Source organism: Taeniopygia guttata, chromosome 3 (genome assembly GCF_048771995.1).
Source record: "Taeniopygia guttata chromosome 3, bTaeGut7.mat, whole genome shotgun sequence".
Taxonomy (NCBI): domain Eukaryota; kingdom Metazoa; phylum Chordata; class Aves; order Passeriformes; family Estrildidae; genus Taeniopygia; species Taeniopygia guttata.
The window spans coordinates 87,646,383-87,665,661 of NC_133027.1; the positions used below are offsets into that span (position 1 = coordinate 87,646,383).

General features: G+C 40.2%; 1 protein-coding gene across 3 annotated transcripts in view; it reads left to right on the forward strand.

Moving 5' to 3' along the window:
- The first annotated feature begins 9,941 nt into the window (after positions 1-9,941).
- Positions 9,942-19,279, forward strand: part of ACYP2 (acylphosphatase 2) — a 33,504-nt gene continuing 24,166 nt past the window's right edge. Inside the window, exons 1-3 of one of the 3 annotated variants that reach the window (XR_012055195.1) lie at positions 9,942-10,143; positions 10,733-10,749; positions 12,174-12,283. Coding sequence is in view for 2 of the 3 variants with exons in the window: in XM_002199671.7 (XP_002199707.1) it covers positions 10,074-10,143; positions 10,733-10,749; positions 12,174-12,283 (197 nt within the window). In the remaining variant the exon portion in view is untranslated. Of the gene's footprint in view, positions 10,144-10,732; positions 10,819-12,173; positions 12,284-19,279 lie in introns of those variants that run through there. The other 2 variants (XM_002199671.7, XM_041715323.2) reach the window with 2 other exon arrangements.

Sequence of the window (19,279 nt, forward strand, 5' to 3'; positions counted from 1 at the left end):
TATGTTTTGGCTGCAGCAGTGTGTGAGAGCACATTTGGTTCCCGAATCAGCTGATGAAGGACGGGGCTTTCATAACACAGGACCCGTCTGTGCCACTTCACATCAACAGCTTCTTCCTCTTTTATTAAGTAGGAGGAATATGAATTACCAGCAACCCAAATATGGCAGCCACCTGTTGGTTTTGGCATTGCCTCCTGAGAGCTGATGAATCCTAGTGGAGTAGTTGTGAGAAAAACAAAATCTTCCCATTCATGAGAAACTTCCAGTGCTGACAGTGGCGTGGGTCACGCTGGCGGTTGTCCACGTGTTCCCTTGTTGGGCGATGCCTGAGGGCAGCCAGCACCAGCACTGGCACAGGGATTTGGGAATCTTGTCACTCAGCCTTGCTTCCTGCTGCCTCAGCTCTCCAGGAACTACTTAGCACAGATGTTTTCCTTAGTGACCCATCTATCCTTTTCCACCCAAGTTGGATACTTTTTCAGTGACAGATTTCTACCCATTTTTCAGTACCCAAGGCCCTTCCAGTACCTGAAGGGAACCTACAAGAAAAATTGAGAGGGACATTTCACAAGGACCTGGAGTGACAGGACAAGGGGAGACGGCTTCAAACTGAAAGAGAATAGGTTTAGATGAGATATACACAAGAAATTCTTCTCTGTGAGGATGGGGAGGCCCTAGCATAGGGAAGCTGTGGCCTCTCCATCCCTGGAAGTATCCAAGGCCAGGCTGGACAGGGCTTGGAGCAACCTGGGATGGTGGATGGTGTCCCTAGCCATGGCAGGGGGTGAAACTGGGTGGGCTTTAAGCTCCTTTCCAACCTGAACGACTCTATGATTTTACTGTTTGGGAAAGAATAGCCAATCTAACAGGAGCTTCATATTACCTGTATCATACCTGTCCCAGTCTATGACCCTCCCCCCATATCTCACAAAGTGCCACTATAGGAATAAAGAAGAATAGCTGCTTTTTGATGAGGATACTCAGACTTTCCCTCAGCCCCGCATTTCTAAACTGGTCAGTCATACTAAGCTGGTGCTGAAAGGTGCCAAAGAGACAACTCAGAAACATCTCTGTCACATAAAACTTCTATTTTACAGAGAATTTGTCTATTTGGGGGATGAGGGCAAGAGTGATTACAGCATCTGAATGAGGAACTTAAAGTTTCCTATGTAGTATGGGACAAAAATAGGTTCTTCTAAAGTGTGATTCAGAGGAACTAATTTTAGGTCCCTAAAATAAGGCTATCTAAATACTCCATGACATGTTTCAAGTTGGATGGGGAGGCGGGTTTGATGTCACCTACAACACATGCGCTGAATATTGTTCTTTTTCTGCAATGCCTGTTTGGATCTGTGTGTTCTAATGTGAGTGGAACATTTCTGTTGTGCAGAAATAAGAGGCCCTTGTGAAGAGGTCAAAGTAGGCACCTGTATAATTTTTAAAACTCTATTATGTAGACAAGCCTGACCGAATAGGTGCAGCATTGTTATCCTTCACTTTATATTCCCAGTGGTTCTGTTTATGAGAATTAAATCCATGCTCAGTTATATCCATTCACAAGATATTGTTTGGCCTCTGCTCTTTTTCAGCTGAACTTAGTGGGTTACCGTGCTTACAGTGGACAATCTTTGTACAAGAACAGAACCTCAATTCTCCTTGTTGAAATGAATTAATGTATAGCAAAAGTGTTTTTTCTTCTCCACTCCCCGGATTTGTTCTCTTTTGGTGCCTTATTGCCTAAGATTTGGAAAACATGAATGTCCCAAATCCACAGCAGAGATTCTGCTTGTGACAGGCTGTTTCCTCTACATGTCTGAAACTCCCAAAGATATCCCTGGAAACGATTGTGCCTGCAGGGAGAAAAAGCAATAGACTTGAGCCTCTTTGTAAGAGGTTCTTTCCAAATTACTCACAGCTATTTGAAATAAATAATAATTCCTTGGACATTACAGAAATGCAGCCAACTTTGGGGAAAGAGACATTAGGGTTACTTTTCTATTCTTCTTGAGCCATTGAAATGGATTTTTCTGTCTCACTCTCTTGCCAAACAGAAACCAGCCTCAGAGGAGCATGTGATGACGGTGATCTCAAAAAGGTTATTCCCAGGGATTCGGCTGTTCTAGGAAATCAAGGAAACAGTCCCTTGGCAACCTGCAGTCACTCACATAGAAACTGCTCATTATGGACTTGGGCGTCTCATGCAACTGCCCTGTGTTTGCCAGAGAGGATTGTGACACATCTTACCCCAAGTGCCTGGGTGGATGATCATATTTATTGTTTTTAAACAATAATGCAAATGCAAATGCATTTGTTGCAGCTTCATCTGCAGTTCTCTGGTGTGTCTATTCCTTGTCAAGATGAAAAATTTGCAATGTCTATTTAAAAATTTAAAAAAAAGAAAGGTCTGATTTCCCAATGCAGGATAAATCAAAAAGCAACCAAAAATCTTTGCTCAATGTTTTCAGTCTTGTTTTAAGCAGCATTCAGCACAAATAATTATGTTTTTCATGGCCATAGCTTAAGTAGTTGTTCAGGCTTTAGTTCTGTGGGTGGATTGTGTGTTCACTGTTTGGACATGTGGATCAGAAGTATTTAAATATTTATGAATTCTGGAAGAGAAAAAATCTCACTTAAATATTCCCTTAAGCAACCAATCCTTTCTCTCCTGCTAAAGAATTATCTATCCTTTGCTTCTGGCTGAGTGGTTTTGTGCATGGAATCTGCATGGGAGACTTTTTGGCACGTTTCTAAAGCAGCAGCTTCTCCCATGGGGTGTGTTAAGGAGACACCCAGCAGATAAACAAACCTTTGGGAGGATCACATGGCACAAACTCGGAGCTCTTTGGTGTTCATTTGGTCTAACCTGGCATGTTGTTTATGCCTTGGTAACGTGGGGATAATAAGTGTAATTATGTCAGGGGCGTGATTATGGTAGTGCTAGGCCTGCTGACTAACACCAGGATTCAAGGAATTGTAAATTGGTTTATTATTGTCCCAGGTATCCTGTTAAGAATGGTTCAAAGAGAAACAATAACTGTAAATTAACACTTCCTTACAACTTTGGAAATATAACTGTCAGAAAGGCCGTTTAGGATAGAAGGAATGTTCCAATTAAAGAGCACATAAGGACTGTAAATTCAGAGATTCTCAGAGAGAGGAAATGTTACTTTTGCTACATTTGTGTGTCGTTACTTTGAGGCCAAGCCCAGTGGAAAACTAAGCCTTGCTTAGTACAAAGGCAGCAGCTGCCCTTCTGCTGGGCAAAGCACTGAGAACTGGGTGAAAGAACTCAGGGGGTTTAGAAAATTCAAGTGAGAAACAGAATCTGCCTTGAACAAAAAGAGCAGGACAAAGACACCTTGTAATCTCCAGAGAGGGCTCTGCCGGACAATCCTGTGGGCGTTCACTGTAGCTGTGATACCACTATCTACAACCCCCATGTGTTTTCTTTTTCAGTAGCGTTGCAATGGATCGATACAGAGCCTGATTCATGCTTTCTTGGCTTTGCTAAATGCCTACTCAAATCCTGTAGCTATGCTCTGAATTAATCTGCTTACCCAAAGGCATTGCTGGAAAATGGTTGTCCTTAGAGATTCCAGCCCCCTTCGCCTGGGAATGATAGAGCCATCAGCATCTGCAGTGGTATTAGCAAGAAGCTTGACAGGCTCTGAAATTAGGATAAACTGGGCCAGAATCACTCTGCTTACCCCTCAATATCCCCAGCAAATTAGCACCTCTGAAAAGCAGGGAGTTTTGAGATGGGAAGTCAGGAGCAAAGCGAATTTGGGGTGGTGTCGGGATGCCAGAGGTGTTACCAAGTTCAGAGCACCAAGAGCTGGATGTGCACAGCACCTCAGCATCACAGCAGCTGCAGCAGTATGAGTGCAGCCGTAGCTAGTCCTGCCAACAGCCCAGGGCACCTGACCCGATCCTGCACTGCACAGAGCAAGGGATGGCATCCACCAGCTCTCCAGGGGCTTTTCAGAGAGCAGCTGGTACCATCAGAGTTATTTTGCAGAGTATCTCCTTCAGGTGCCCTCACTGTGATTTTTTGATGTTATATATTCACTTAGGTAGTCCTATTTTCTCACTAGATTCCCAGACTCTGCCTTTTTCTCTGTGCAAAGCTTTCTATTTCTTTCAGGCTGGCCTCAGTCTTTGCTGTGGAAATGTGCAAGAACATTTTCCTGTGACAAGACTAAAACTCAGAACTAAAGATTAAGAACTGGGCGTGCATACAATCTTACTTCCCCCCTGCATACTCTCCATTTTCTTAATTCACAGACAGACATCCTGAGTCACAGGCTATTTAGTTCTGTTTAATAGTGCTAAATGGGTATTTCATGTCCTCAATTATCTGCTTTTTAAGCTCATTATGTTCTGGCCTCGTGTTCTGCAGCAATAATTTCTGATTCATGCACAGTGTGAAAAGTTGTTCCCTTTTGATTGTTGGTAACTTTTTATCTGGGATTTTTTTTAGTGACCTGAGTTCTTCCGTGTGAGAAATAACAAGGCCTCTTTGACATCTATAATTATACAGACTTGTGTGGTCTACAAAAATCCTGCTGATTCTTCCTGTTTTATCAGAACCACTGAAGTTTCTGCTAGCTTGAATGGGGAAGGTGCCATCAAGTTATAAAGATGGATGAAAGTTTGGGACTGATAGCATCCCTCCTTTTGAATGCAAGAGAGCATCTTTCTTCACCCAGATGCTGACTTTCACCAAATTTGTCACATGTAAATGTCTTTGAATCATACTTTTGATGAGAGTCGGCCACATGTTCAGACTCAGAGAATGAAATCCAGAAGTTATCCAATTCCAAGTACTGAAGCAGTAATCAATTCAGTGAGACTTCCTCTGATGGTACAGGCTACACTAATACAGGGCAAGATTCTGAAATACTAACTATTTTCTCTTTGTTGCTTTTGAGAAGAAATAAAGGTCTAATGCAATTCAGGAGAATGAATCAAATAGTTTCACAGAGCTGCAAAATGTAATGCTGTCAACCCACCTCCCTGAGAAACCATTCCTTTAGCAACCCACGCTATTTAGTGTGTTCTTAGATCTTCTGTAGAGCCTTGAATCCTCCCTAAATTTGACAGCATTGTTCTGCAGCTGTGGGAAGGGTGATGCTTAAAATTTCCTAAGTTTCAATGGGAATAAAACTTACTGCCTTAAATGACCACATCTCCTCTTCCTCCTCAGCATGTGCAAGAAGGAAAAACATAACTGTAGAATCTCAATGTTTTCCTCAAATGTTAATGAGTTTGCTGTGAATGGATATTTCATAAATCAAATGTTGGCTCAATCTGTGTGCCTATCAAAACAATTTAAATGTGGGCGTTATAGTAGATGGGTTTGTATTTGGATTTAGTCATCAAGCCAAGACTGACCTGACCTTTCATGCCAGCAGACAACTGACAGACTTAACCCCGAATTCTACCTGATTCCTGTGCTTTGGTACTGAACATTGTAACTTTATCCATCACATTTTAGTTTGAGATGGGGGGTGTTTTTGTCATAGGACACATCAGTTCATATACTCATATTTTAATTCCCAACATTTTGTATTTTAAAAGAACTTTGCAGCGATGATGCAAGTTTCCAAGGCTGATTTCCTCATAGCAAGTATTTACGTGTTTTAGTTTCTTATTATCATTTCAGATTAAAACTTCACAACTACCAACTAAGAATGATTTATCTGAAAATTCTTTCATTTTTAAAATATATCAGTGAAAATACTTTTTAAAGCTTAATTTAGACTGAAATTTGGAACTTTTTTCCATGCAGTTTTATTGGTGGAGGTTTAGAGCTTAATTGCCCAACTTAAAAAATAAAAGCTCCTTTCAGAGAAACAGTTGATAGGTCTTCATGCCCTAAAGAATCAGGCTATGACACAAAAATAAAACAAAAAATAACACAAAATTGTGAGAATAACAGGCTCACAATTTTGTATGTGTCACTCATGTTCCCTTATGTAAGCAGTCTGGGAGTTTGGAGCACGAAGGACAAATTTAGCTCCTGTCCACACAAAGTTTGGCTGCACTCCTGAAATCTGATCTCTGTGGGTGTGACTCATATTCTGCAAGACTGTCCCCTTGCTCAGGGGCTGCTGAGCAGGTGCGGGCCTCTTCCCACATGGATCACGTCCCTGGATTTGGATCCTGGAGACAAGTGCTATAACCAGGTCACCTCCCTGTGCTGGGGATTCAGCTATAAAGTCATTAATCACTCAACCACCAGAATAAAGCCCTTGAAGAAGCCCTCTTTGTGCCTGTCTTGCCCTGTAGACTTCCAAATATAATCTGTAGTGCTAAAAAGAAGAAATTTCCTGATAGCCAGTAAAAAGGAAAAACTGGGAGATTAAGCCCTCCAAAAGCTTTCAGTATATTTAGACATTATGTAAATAAGGGCTGCAAAAAAGACCCTGAAGATGATTGTACAGCTTTGAAGTAGAGGAAACAATCCCCTTAATTTTCATTCATAAATGAGAAGTAAATGCAATTTAGGAAAAGAAAACATTCTATGGGAATGAGGAAAAAAGGAAGACTAGTGAAAAAGTTTAGAAGTTTATCATTTTGCCTGAAGAAGAAAACAAAAAGGAACAGCAGTGCATTATCTTAAAGGACAGAAAAATAAAATCTAATGTGCTTTACCATTTACAGAAAATAAGTGAAAAAATGCTGGAAAGGTCAAACTAAGCTTACATGGCTTCCAACCTTCTTCCCTGATATTCCGTGCTCCCTAGGTAAAAGCAATAACCTGACAACAGAATCAGTATCTTTATTATTTGTTTAGCTGGAGGCTTTGGTGTCCTTTGGAAAACTTCTCAAAATCATCTGGGGACAGTTTGCAAGTGAATCAGGTCTAGAGTTTGGTTCAGATAAACAGAGCTGCACAGCTAAAGATACATCAAGAAACTTTTATGATAAGAAGTAGCAGGAGAGAGACATGCAATCACAGCAGGTTTGAGGAGGAGCCAGGTTACCTAAAAATGCTGCAGAAAAATAGAGTAGTTACAAGGTGAAGGATGAATCAAGACAGCAAGGTGGGACGGCAAGGTAGGAGGTTCTGTGCCTGATGGGGGTATCCATGTGAATACCAAAGGCAGTCATTTTGGGAGTGGGAAATATCAGGTGTGTGCAGTGGTATGAGGTGACAGCCACACACAGAGATAGCAGGAGTAGTGCCTAATGAAAGAACCAGAAAACTGTTTTCCCACCTATTCTGTGCTAGAGATGAACAGCACAAATGAGGAAGCTACAAGTTTCAAATTACCAACTCAAAAGCTTAGTAACTGAGATGCTTTAATCAAATTGCTTTTTATTGGCACTGGTCAGAGTCAAGGGCGCCAACAGCTCTGACCCTCCCAACCAGCCTCACTTGGGACCCACCCATGCCCCCTCTGCTCTTTAGTGCAGGAGCTCTACCTAAGATGAGGGCTGAGCAGAACTCTTGCCTTTAAATCATGGGTGTGTTCAGTCCTGGATTTACCTGTGTTGTAGTTGAGGTTCCAGGCCAGCTTCCTGCTCCTGGAGGGATTCTGCTGGCAGCCCTGCCTCTGCCTGTCCACGTACTGTGAGGTTGTTGTCACTGATCTGCCAAGGTTGCTCCTTGCAAAACCTTGTTTGTGCTGGTCCCTGGTGTTCAGCTGCAAGAGTACTGCTGTTAGATTTTGGTGTTTTCCAGTAATAATAATTTTTACTATACCCTTTTTCATGCCATGGCTAAAGAACAGTGTTGTTGGAAAGTTTTACAGTGCTTGGAGTGAATACTGGGAGGCTTTTAAAGGCTTTATGCCCAGAGGAGGGGCAGAGGGCTTGGTGGTGAAATGTGTTATTGTTATTTTTAAAACTGGCTGTAGATTTGGGAAGTGCAACCAACTGGTTCTCCTTAGGCCAATGCCACTACCCTGGAATAAACAGCTGGAAGTGGGAGGGAAATTCAGAACTCTCTGTAGGTTGCCTGCATTTTTTGATAGCATGTGCTAAAGATCTCTTGCTAATTAGTGTGTTTGAGTAACCTTTGGTTTCTAATATTGATTACATAGGCAGCAAAATATTAAATGTTTCACAGTATCACCTTCAGACGTTTTCTGCTACTTGTCATGAAATAAGGAGCGGGACTTGTCTAAAAAAAAGATGGACAAGATGTTATGACAAATAATTCAAATGTCAAAGACTGTAGTGATAAAAAATGTTGCTGCCAATGCTGGAATCTGCAGGTAGCAAAGTATCATCAGCACCAGGATAAGCTCTGCTTTCAGGACTTGTGTGGCTTTCTAGTGCAATTTATAGTAATAAATCTACTTTTTTACTGGTCTTGCTCTTCACTGCTGCCAGATGGCAGCAAATTACAAAAGGTTTTCTGTGTTCTGCTCCTCTTTATGTGGAATCCTCCTCTTTCAAAACAAAATGGTGCTGATTCCACATTAGAAAAAATTTATGATCTCTGAGAAAGGCAAAGATTTGATTTAATGTGTTATATAGGTAAAGCAAATGAAGTTTTGTCCATTATGTTCCTATTCCCTGTCATACTGGAAGCCTTTTGTTTCTATGTGAATACTGGTGTTCTGTGCTGAATTGAGTGGTTGTTTCTCTAGTTAACTTGTGTGTCTGGGAAATATAATTTTGTTACTTTTCTAGGACTTTATTTTGAACCTCCCTGTAGTCTTAATATCCAAACCTATGAACAACTCAGGTTATATTGTATTACTATAGAACACAAGGTGCATGTAGATGGAAATTACTTCATGGAGAGAGCAAATAAAATTATTTTAATTCTTATTGTAAAGTTACTGTTAACTGACCTTTATCTGTTGGTGAGTGAGAGCAGAGTTCATCTTCTAAGGCTGAATAAATACTATTTCTAATGTAGAATTTGGCCTGAAAAGTTTTGTTTCTTTTTAAAAAAAAGCAAATACAGTGGGGGGAAACTTAAACTTCAAGAAAACGTAGAATACACCAGAGGAAAACCTTTGTGGTGTGTTGCTGGAGACTCAATCGACTAAATAATCAATTGTTGACTTGTTTTTTTATCTGTAGCATATAGACAAAAAAAAAAAAAATCTCATTATGACAGTTTTGGAAAGGTGTTCTAATGAGAACATAAGCACTACTAGATACTGCTGAAAGCTGGATGAATTGCTTGCATGGAATGAGATTGTTTTCTCTGGGGTCTGCTGCTCCAGCTGAGGAGTCTGGCATTTGCCCCAGCACAGCAGCGGGAGAAATGGTCTGTTCAAACTCCGGGTGAAGTTTTTTAAGTCATGTGGAGATTGGAGATGTAAGTTGGTCACTCAGCCTCATTCAGGGAGGGATGCTCAAGACAAATTTGAGGGTTTTTTCTTATGCTTTAGTTTCCAATGACCTAATTTTCTACCTCACCAGGCAAAATTACCTCAGTTCAGCAATGTAAGGAACACACTTTGTTTTCAATGATTCCTAAAAATGCCTGGGAAAGACTAATGCTGCTCACCTGTGCCGTGGATGCTGGCGACTCCAGGTGTGTATGTGGCAGCACCAGTCTTGGAGGAGGAGATGGTGCCGTTTGGACGGCTGCTCTCTGAACATATTTCTAATCTGAAACAGAGATGGGAATAACCCCTTGTGAGGGCTCTGTAGGAGCCGCCCCTTAGGGATGCGGAGCCGCGTCCCTCACGGCGGGAGCGTTTTCCAGCCCTCGGGATCATGGGGCGTTTCCCGCCCTCGGGCTTGGGCGCTCTTCCCTCACAGAAGAAGCGATGTTTTCCCTTGCAGGGAGAGCTGTGTGACCCCTCGCTGTCAGCTGTTCTCCCCTCACAGAAGCAGCGATGTTTTCCCTTGCAGGGAGAGCTGTGTCACCCCTCGCTATCAGCTGTGCTTCCCCTCACGGGAAGAGCGATGTTTCCACCCGCCGCTGTCGGCTGTTCTCCCCTCGCACTCGCAGCTCTCCTCAGGGCTCCGTGCCCGCCCCATCCGCACGTGAGGCGGCCGCTTACGCGGTAAACTTGAGCCTCTCGCGCTCCCGTCCGGGCGCTGCTGGTTCGTGGCGCACCAGCGGCCGCCGCAGCGGCTCTTCCTTCGCTGCTGCCATGTCCGCCCTGGGCAAAGCCTCCGGCGCACTCAAATCCGTGGATTACGAAGTGTTCGGGCGGGTGCAAGGTAATGGGGGCCTGAGGGGGGCTGCCGGGAGAGGGGCGCCGCGCTGAGGTGGTGGCGCCACCGCGCGTGCGCGGGGTGGGAGAGGCCTGAGGGGAGGCGGGAGCCGCCGTCGAGTTCCTAGAGGGATGGGAAAGTTTTTTTTTTGTTGTTGTGTGGTGTTTGTTTATTTGTTTTAAAATTTTAAATAGTTGTAAATAGTCCCCCTCCCTAAGGCTCGGCTCCCACAGGAGCACAGGCTGCTCTGTCCAAAGTAGTACCCATTCCGCGCACTTGCACTTGTGGGTGCTGTCAGCGCGGTTGTGTGGAAATGCCTCTCCGGTCCTTCCCATTCACACACTGCGGCGTTTTCATTACCGCCTAAATACAAATACATATTCATACATATATATTGTGTGAATACCATAATCGTGTGACGAAGGGAAGGCTCAAACACAAGTCCTGTTCTGTAATATTAACATCACTGAAATTGCCGTAGTAAAACACCACGGGGTGACTTATATGCACATCATTTCTCCTTTATATTAACTGAAATTCCTACGGGTGATATGCTTTCACAGAACTTTTAATATTTTTTTTCTTTTTTTTTTAGGTGTTTGTTTCAGGATGGTAAGGCAATGCTGGATTTGCTAGCTATTTTATGGTGTAATGTTTCCAGAGCTAAAAATAAGGCAGCAGGTCTGTGGAGTGTAAACATATCCAGCCTTTGGTTGGATGGTTATATATTCTGAGTAGACTTTAAATTGTTTTATATTAAAATAGATTTTTAGAAGCTTAATAACGTGTTGCTTGCGTAGATTGTAGTTTGGATTACTTGTGATGTAACAGCCACAGGAATGTTTTAATACCTTAATATTTAGAAAGGTTAAATATGAAACAAGGTGTTTGAGTTTAATTTTTCAAATGGCAACTCAGTACCTGTATTTAAGGAAGGTTACTGTGGAAAAATGTGGGAAAAAATGTGCTGCAAATAAGCACTTTGTGGCTCATACCCTGAACAAGGGACTCCAGCAGCTCTGAAGTGCACCAGGTGGTTTTGCATTTCACAGAAACTCACAAAACATAATTCAACTAAGAATAGTGTTTTTGTCTCAAAGTAATGCCCCATGCTTAATATTAAACTTGAGAGATTTTATGTAAAGTTTATATTTTGAAATAATGCTAAGTGGAAATGAACAGATGTCTGCGGTGGAGTTTGCCTTGAATTTAGTTATTCTATCAAGATTAAAGGGTAAGTCCAAGCTTGCTGTACCTTGTTTTGAGCTGACCTGAAGCTGTGTGAATGCACAGCTCAGTTCCAGTCCTGAGCTGCTCTGCAGTACTGAGGAGATTTGCAGCTGCAGTACTGTGCTTTTGGGCAAATTAGTTTGGAGAAGTTGCTCATAATCACCTTGGAAAACCTCTTCATAGTTAGCACCACTTTTTCATTGGCTACATCACCCCAAAGCACATTTTGTCTTTTGTAATGTGTCATACAGACCTGAAGTTTATCTCTTGATATTTCTGAATTTCATCACAACTGCATGGCTGGGAAACCATAATTTTTAGGTATTGCAGAAATATGCTTGTCTTTTTCTAGCTATTAGATTATGGCCTGTGCTGTTGTTTGTCAGTAGAAATGTAGCAGCTGGGGGTAGGATTTAAAAGATGAAAGTCAGGTGGAAAGGATTTGAAAGGGAACTGGGAAGTTTGTACATGTAGCAGATTTAATGAGTTTAAAAGCTGGTGATTGAAGGGTCAAATGAGCAGTGATAGAAGCTATGGAAAGGAATAAAGCAAGTACAAGGGAATGGTGTGGGATTAGTAGAGTCCTTTGTTATCAAAATCTTGTTCTTTTTGGAAAATGAGCTGTGGCTTCTGGAACGCCAGAGCTGCCAGGAACATCTGAATGTCTGAGGATGAGCATCACTCTTGGATTTTTAATTTTTAAGTGTAGTTTTTACAGCTGGGCAAATGCAGGTGAGGGATTAAGTATTCTGTCTGTGGTGTCTGTGCTGGTACTGACTGTCCTCTTTCATTATTTCCCAAATCAGTACACAGAACAGGAAGCGAAGAAATTAGGAGTGGTTGGCTGGGTTAAAAATACCAGCCAAGGAACTGTGACAGGCCAAGTTCAGGGCCCAGAAGAGAAAGTGAATGAAATGTAAGTATTTCTGTGTTAGTTTTTTTTTCCTCCTTACTCTCATTAAAGTAATTTACAAAAGTGTTTTTAATGCAAAGTGACAAGTAGATCTGTGTGTCAGTAATGTAACAGTGTTTTCATTCAGCTTTGGAGGTAAGGAGTTGCATTCTTCAAGCTGTGAACAAGTCTTTAATCTTGAAAAATACTGTGTTTTCATTTCTAGTGTCACACAGTTTGTTAATATATTTCCTTAACATCCTCATTTTTTGTGAAATGAAAAGAAAGTCTTTATTCATGTGACTAAAAATCTGTTTTTTAATTCATCAAAACTTCTCTTGTTAGAAAAAATAGAAGAACTTCTTGAAATGCTTTCTTAGTCTGTGCTTAAAAAATAGTTTAAAGGATACTTGGTTTAAATACTATGCTTTTTTTCTGATTTAAAATAACCTCCTTGTACATAAATACACATTATAGCCAAGGCTTGCAGTCTCTGCCATTTGGAAATGAGTTGTGAAGTATTTTGGTGTCTTTTAAAGAATGGGTAATAATTTTCATTATGAGATTTACAGTTTCCAGGAGCTTAAAGCTATCACTGAGGAAATGATGTCTGGAAAAACACAAAGCCTGATTGAGTTACTTCCAGCTATCATTTTTTGCAAGTGTGTACAGGGAGATTGTTGGGAACTTTAAAAAAATCCTTCAGGGGTTTGTTCTATCAACAAAGAATGAGTGAGGGCAGAACTTTCCTTTTCTAGATGGGAAATTAGCAGTGCACATTCTGCCAACACTTTCTCATACAGGAGTTGCTTCAAAACTGAACTTGGATGAAGAGAAGTTGGCTTTGTGCACACAAAATTGTTGCACATTCTAGTCAGGAGATTTAAATTATTTCCAGTCATTTTCTTTGGTTTTGTGCTTAACACGAGGTTGCTTGTCTCAGGCTGCAAAACATTTGCAAAGCCAGAGAAATATCAGGCATTTTCTTGTATCAAATTTACACTTTTTGTAAGAGTTTGTTAATATCCAGAGGTCTTCATATTTTGTAAATTTCTGTGTTGGTGCCATATTTTTATTTAACTTGGAACATGAAACTGACCACGTGAGAAACCAGGGTTTGTTTTCTGTTGATTATCCTACTTTTTAGTTTAAAAACACAAATCCAGAAGAAATAAAAAGTTGGTTTTGGTTGTTGCTCCTTTATTTCATGTTGGAAATCAATGTGTTCCTCTGATGTGGGAATAATGTGGCAATGTGAAGTCAAAGGGTGGTTTTTGACCCATGTATTATTAAATTTGGGGTCCTGGAGTAGAATTCTGAAATAGGAAACAGTTTCCTTATGCTATCTGTGCTCTCCAGTGTATGGAAAAGGCAGTGAGTTAATTTCTGTCATTAACTTGGTGAAGTTGCATGTGAAAAGGGATCTCTTTTGTGTAAATTGCTCCTTTGAAAGACCCTTATTTCTCTCTGCTGGTACTAGTGAGTCATGGATCAAAATGATTTTGAGGTTCTGAAAGGCTTTTTCAGCATTTTTTAATAATGAATTCATTAGACTGTGTTCTCAGATTTAAATGTTATTTAAAATGCTATTTTTAAAAACCAAAACAACAAAATGAGGATTACTTCCACTGTAGGAAATTGATACTAACCAATAACCCTAAACATGTATTTGTATTCCATATGTGATAAATCACCAGGAAAAAATTCCATTACCAACTGCCTGTGCGTGTTCTGGTTTGTGTTTTAGCTTTTCAGGACTTAAAGACACTGTGATGACACTTGTTAAAAAATTGTAGCTCCTGCATGGTCAAGGAAACCAGTCTGCAGAGGAAGAAGTTCATGAATCAATAGTCAAATATTTCAAGAAAGCTTCCTGGTGATGTTTGTTACCCTGTGGAATCTTTCCAGAACAGTTTGTGCGGTGTCATTTAGACCAGTATTTCCACACTTGCCCCAGTTTTTCAATTAAACATGAAGCACAGAACAGCTTAAAAATCACATGGTGATGGTAATAAAATTTGTCAGTTGTTTTACTGGTTCTGGCTTTCTAATGTTAATGTACTTTAGGGGGAAGTAGTAAAGGTGTTTTGGTCTGTCCTAAACAATATTTATCTTTTTATGGTGCTTAATAGAATCAGGAACATGGACTAAAATGAGTAGGGATGCCATTGGAAAGTACAGGTGTCCTACATGTAAATAGGCAAAACAGTGTAAGAGGGAGAAAGAGGAATAAGGGATTGAGAGTACAGTAAGGAGAGGGAAAGTGTAAAAAATGTGGGGAAAACGCCCATGAGGCTCTCCAGTGTTGCCAGAAGCATGGAGTGACTAACAAAGCCCGCCTTTGTTCTGGAGCAGGAATGCAGCAGATCTCTAACGCCGTGGTTTTCCAGCAGCTCCCCATTTTCTGCACTTTTTTATTTTATTTTTTTATCAGTAATTATATTGGGAGGCCCAGCCACAATATATCCAGTGCATGCTCAACCTCACAAGCATTGGCTTTATATAATTTTTTTTTTAATGCAGTTTGCAAGGTAAGATATAACTTAGGAGGAACAAGAGGATGAGCAGACATCAAATGTAGTCATGCTGGGTTACTTTGGGAGGTGCCATGAAAATAGTTAGCTCTGGAGCAAACAGCTGAGCAGGAGCCTCCTGCCTTTGCAGAAAGCTGTGTTAAATTTTAAATAAGTATGAGCAGCTGGGGCCTGGGAACTGCTGCATGTGCAGGAAGTCATATCCCTGATTGGACCATTCATTTAGTGTTGAACATGGGTATGAATTTCTTTGCAAGTGCTGGGAGACTGATTCCTTAGTATTCTGTGGTGCTAAAATCTTGATCCTACTGAAAACTGGCAGAATGTACCAACCTCCCCAAGCCTCAGATTGCAGTCGGAATGCAACTGAGCTGCAGGAAACCCAAGGGATAGATGAGCACTTTCAGATATTTTCCTTTCAATTTTGCATTCAGTGATTTTAATGAAAGCCTTTAGGGTCTCAGGGATTGGGTGACTTTTATGTGAGGTATTTTAAAGCAAATTTTTAAATTGGAGGATCTTGGAGAATGATTTAGAGGGTGTTTTGGTATCCCTTGGTTTTTAACTCTAGATGGAGCTGTTAGTTCTGAAGATCCTCAACCATTCATGCTCTGTTTGCAGGAAATCTATTTTTAGACTGTTATGGTAGAATCCATCTTTTTCCTCACTGTATTTTATAGTCCTGTTCCCTTTGCTGCTTCTGCTCTACACAGATCACACCCCTTATCCTTAGATAATAAAAGCCCATTTTCAGAGAGTTTTACCTGTCAAGTCCCAAGAGACGCAGAGCTGCACCATTTCTGAAACATAATAAGATTTTATGGTAAAGTGGAGGCTTTTTATTGCCAGTCAAGGTATGAACTGATGATAAAAAATGGGGTAGAGGAGTGTAGTCCTTTGTTTTATTTAATTTTTTTCCAGGAATACTCACACCACAGGATTTTTCATTATATTATCTTGTGCTATTTCTTCCATATTATCCATTAAATAAGGTTGGGGCCTGTGTAGTCATGGTGGCTGTTGCCATAGCAACCAGCACTGACGGGCTGGAAGTTGCTTTTCTGGGAGAACTTTTTTTGAACTTCAGTGACAAATTGCTTCGTTATCCATTAAAAAGGGAAGATAAGAGTCTTTGTAGAGTGCCAAATTCAGAATTTACTCAAAAATTCCAAGGTTTCAAATCAGGCTTGAAAATGTGAAATCTTAGGATATTTTTTAGGCACAAGCACAGTGAGTGTTCTTCCTGTCTCTAGAGAAAGTCAGAGTTCTAAATATAGATGGCTTGTCTTGGAAAAGGGTTTTAATTAGGAAACTAATACTAATTTCATTTGAATGTTGTAATTTTTATTACCAAAGTAAGTCAAGAAGAATTAAGATTTAACTGACACAAGACTTAAATTACTCTAGTGTATAAATGCATAGAAAAAATCTAGATTTTTACCATGTGGAAGAGGAGAATGAAACTCTGTTATTATCATATTTGTCATTGTTTCAGTAATCAGGTGTAGCCAAGGTTCTGGTCTCTACCAAGTGACTTTGAATAAATACCTTTTTCCCCAATATAATTTTTAATTGGTTGCAGAGAATAGCCCTTAAATGGAACTAAATGCTACTAAAAATACCTGTGGGGAAAAAAAGTCTAGATCTTAATACCCAATTGATGTTTAGTTATAAAATGAACAGATTTTAGTAAATGTTTTGAGATTTTTTTCCATTTTAAAAGGATATTTTTTAAAAGTATTTTGCTCAAACTAGAAGTGTTGTTTAGGAGAAGAATCCTTATTTGCACATGGACTTGTCGGTGAGGCAGAGATGTGCCCCAGCAAGGATGGCTGAAATACTCCTGGGATATGCTGTTCTTTGGGAAGCTGACAGTGACAGATTTTGGAGAAAGGGCAGAGGAAATGAAAATCACGTTTTTAAATATTTTTTAAACTTTGTTAAAATGCAAACTGGTGAGACGTGTTAGATTTGGTCTCATTTATGATGGTAATAAAGAACAGTTTTTACATTAATCACTGCTGAAGGTGATTTACAGTGTTTCAGTGAATCAATAGCAATTGACAGGAAAATATGATGGGAATTTTATAATTCGGTGTAGCTGCAATAATAAGATTAAGTTTTTAATGTTTGATTATAATTTTTGTTTAAAGGTAAGACTAGTGTATACTGGAAAACTAAATTAGGCTCTAACTTTTGTGGGTAATAAAATGGTAAGAGTGATTCTCTTTTCATATTAAATGTTTGAGGTATTAATTTCTTTTTTATAATTATTTATTGCTTAAAATTGACAGTCTAAATTGGGAATTATTGTAGTTATTGGTCCTGTAAGTGAAATTTACTGAACTGTTATTGATGATGGCCTGGGAGAAACAGGAGTAAACCTTGTTCTTTGAGTTTTTTTAATAATATGAAATTAGATGAATGAACTTATTAATTTGTTGTAGAACTGTACTCTCTTTAAAAGCCAAGGAACGGGTCAGGTAAGTCAGAACATGGAGCTTTTAGTTACTGAGATTAAAATGAGTGAGCTGTTTAGCTGAAGGAGAGCTGCATGTGCTTCCAGCAGAAACCCAGAGGCCCAGTGGCTCATCTTGTGCAGTGTCCTAAGGGAATTCCCCTGGAGCTCAGGAAAAGGCTGTTTTCCCTGTGTGCCCCCAGGGGCTGAGGGAAGAGATGTCCCTGTGCCCTGAAGGTCACCCAGCCCACCAGTGACAGCCAGAAATAGCAGTGGCCTCCTAGCGTGGCTCCTCTGCTTTCCACTATGGTGGATGTGCTTATTCCCTGCAATGCCTTAAACCACAAAAGCTTTTAGCCATGCTTGAGTCTTTCTGGATATAGAATAGTGCCAAAAAAAAAAAAAAAAAAAAAAAATTTCCACACCCCTGTTTCTTCTGCTCTAGTATAAAAATAGCTGCCTTGAATGACCTTGTAGAGTCTTTTTTATAGTAGCTCTGTGGAATTGGAATTCTTTATTAAGTATCTGCTTCCAGTTCTTTTTATCACTGAAGTGTTTTTGTTTATAGAGCATTTACCAGATATTTCTGCATGTAAACAGGTCTGAATTTCTTGGATTTTGGCTCTAGACTAAGCAGTGTTAATGTTTGCATTGTCTTGGAAAGCTCAGAATGGGATGTTGGGCAAGATAGTTCACTTTTCTCCTGTCTCTGGTGGATGCTGCCTTGATGCTCCCAAGTCCTTTAACAGAGCTAGGAACCAAGGGGGAGTTTCCTATGGAATTGCAGACTTTTATTGGCTTTGCTGATGGGTATCTCTGAGAACACTCAATTCCAACATCCCAGCTGCAACAGTTAGAAGCAGGAAGGATTTCAAGGCTTTATTGGATTGTACTGTAAACACCGACAAGTTGACCTGTTGTTTGAACAGTCTATTTAGACATTTTACTGCATAATTAGGACTCATGTGCCTTTCTTCCACACTGGGAAGTCAAGCTTCTTTTGGCTCAAAATTAGTCTTAACCATAATAACTGTTCTATGATGGATTGGTTGAGCTTTGTGGGAGACTGATTTCAAGATAAAATTTCTGATGTAATGCATGATTTCTGTTGGGAGCTTTTTGTTCATTTGCACATTTATGCATTCTTTAATGCTGATATTTTTTAATTTTTAGCCACATGTAATGCTTTTTTATTTCCAAAGTGAAAGTGTTCTGTTATTGCTGATGCAGTAGGATGTGGTGCAGTTCAGTGCCATTAATTTGGCTTTTTGTGCTGAATAAAGCATTTAATATGTCTTTAGTGCTCCACCACAACACTTAGAGAGACATTAATGAGTAAAATTCAGCTTAAACTAGGATTTTTAATGGCTTTTGTTATTTAGTTTAGCAGGGTGGTTAACTGTGCACATAGTCAAAAATAGATCTTCGGCAACAAAGGTAATTATCAATAAAAACATGTACTTAGTGTTGGTTTCCTGGAAATCTACTCTGGATGTGATGCTTCAAACAAGTTCTGAAAATACAAACTAACTCATGTGACTCTTAAAGAACAACTTCAGAACTGCAATTTTTTTGCTTTCCTTTTGGTGTGCTGATATTTGAAAATTCTTGATCAGGGAACAAGACTGTTAGGACCATTTTTCTGTCTGAAGAGTGTTATTCTAGGTATAGAGATTAGTGTTTGTAATCCACAGGAGAAAGCAACATTAAACTAATATTAGACTTGCATAATGTGAGGATGACAAGATCTCTGTGGAGATGCTGCTACTGTCCCCAAAAAGGGTGCCACAAATGGGCAGGTATTCAGGTGAAGCTGCTTCTGGTAGGAAGTCAGGAGGGAATGTTTTCCAGGGTATTAAATCTTGTGTGTACTACAGCAGGAGCTCTCCCACAGGAATGCCAGGGTGTATCCCAAATGGAAAACATTTGGCAGACTTAACCAGGAGCCCTGTGCTGAGGAGGCGGATTCAGTTCTGAATTTGCTGGGGTAATTATGCAGAAATCATGGGTCTTGCTGCTGCTGACCTT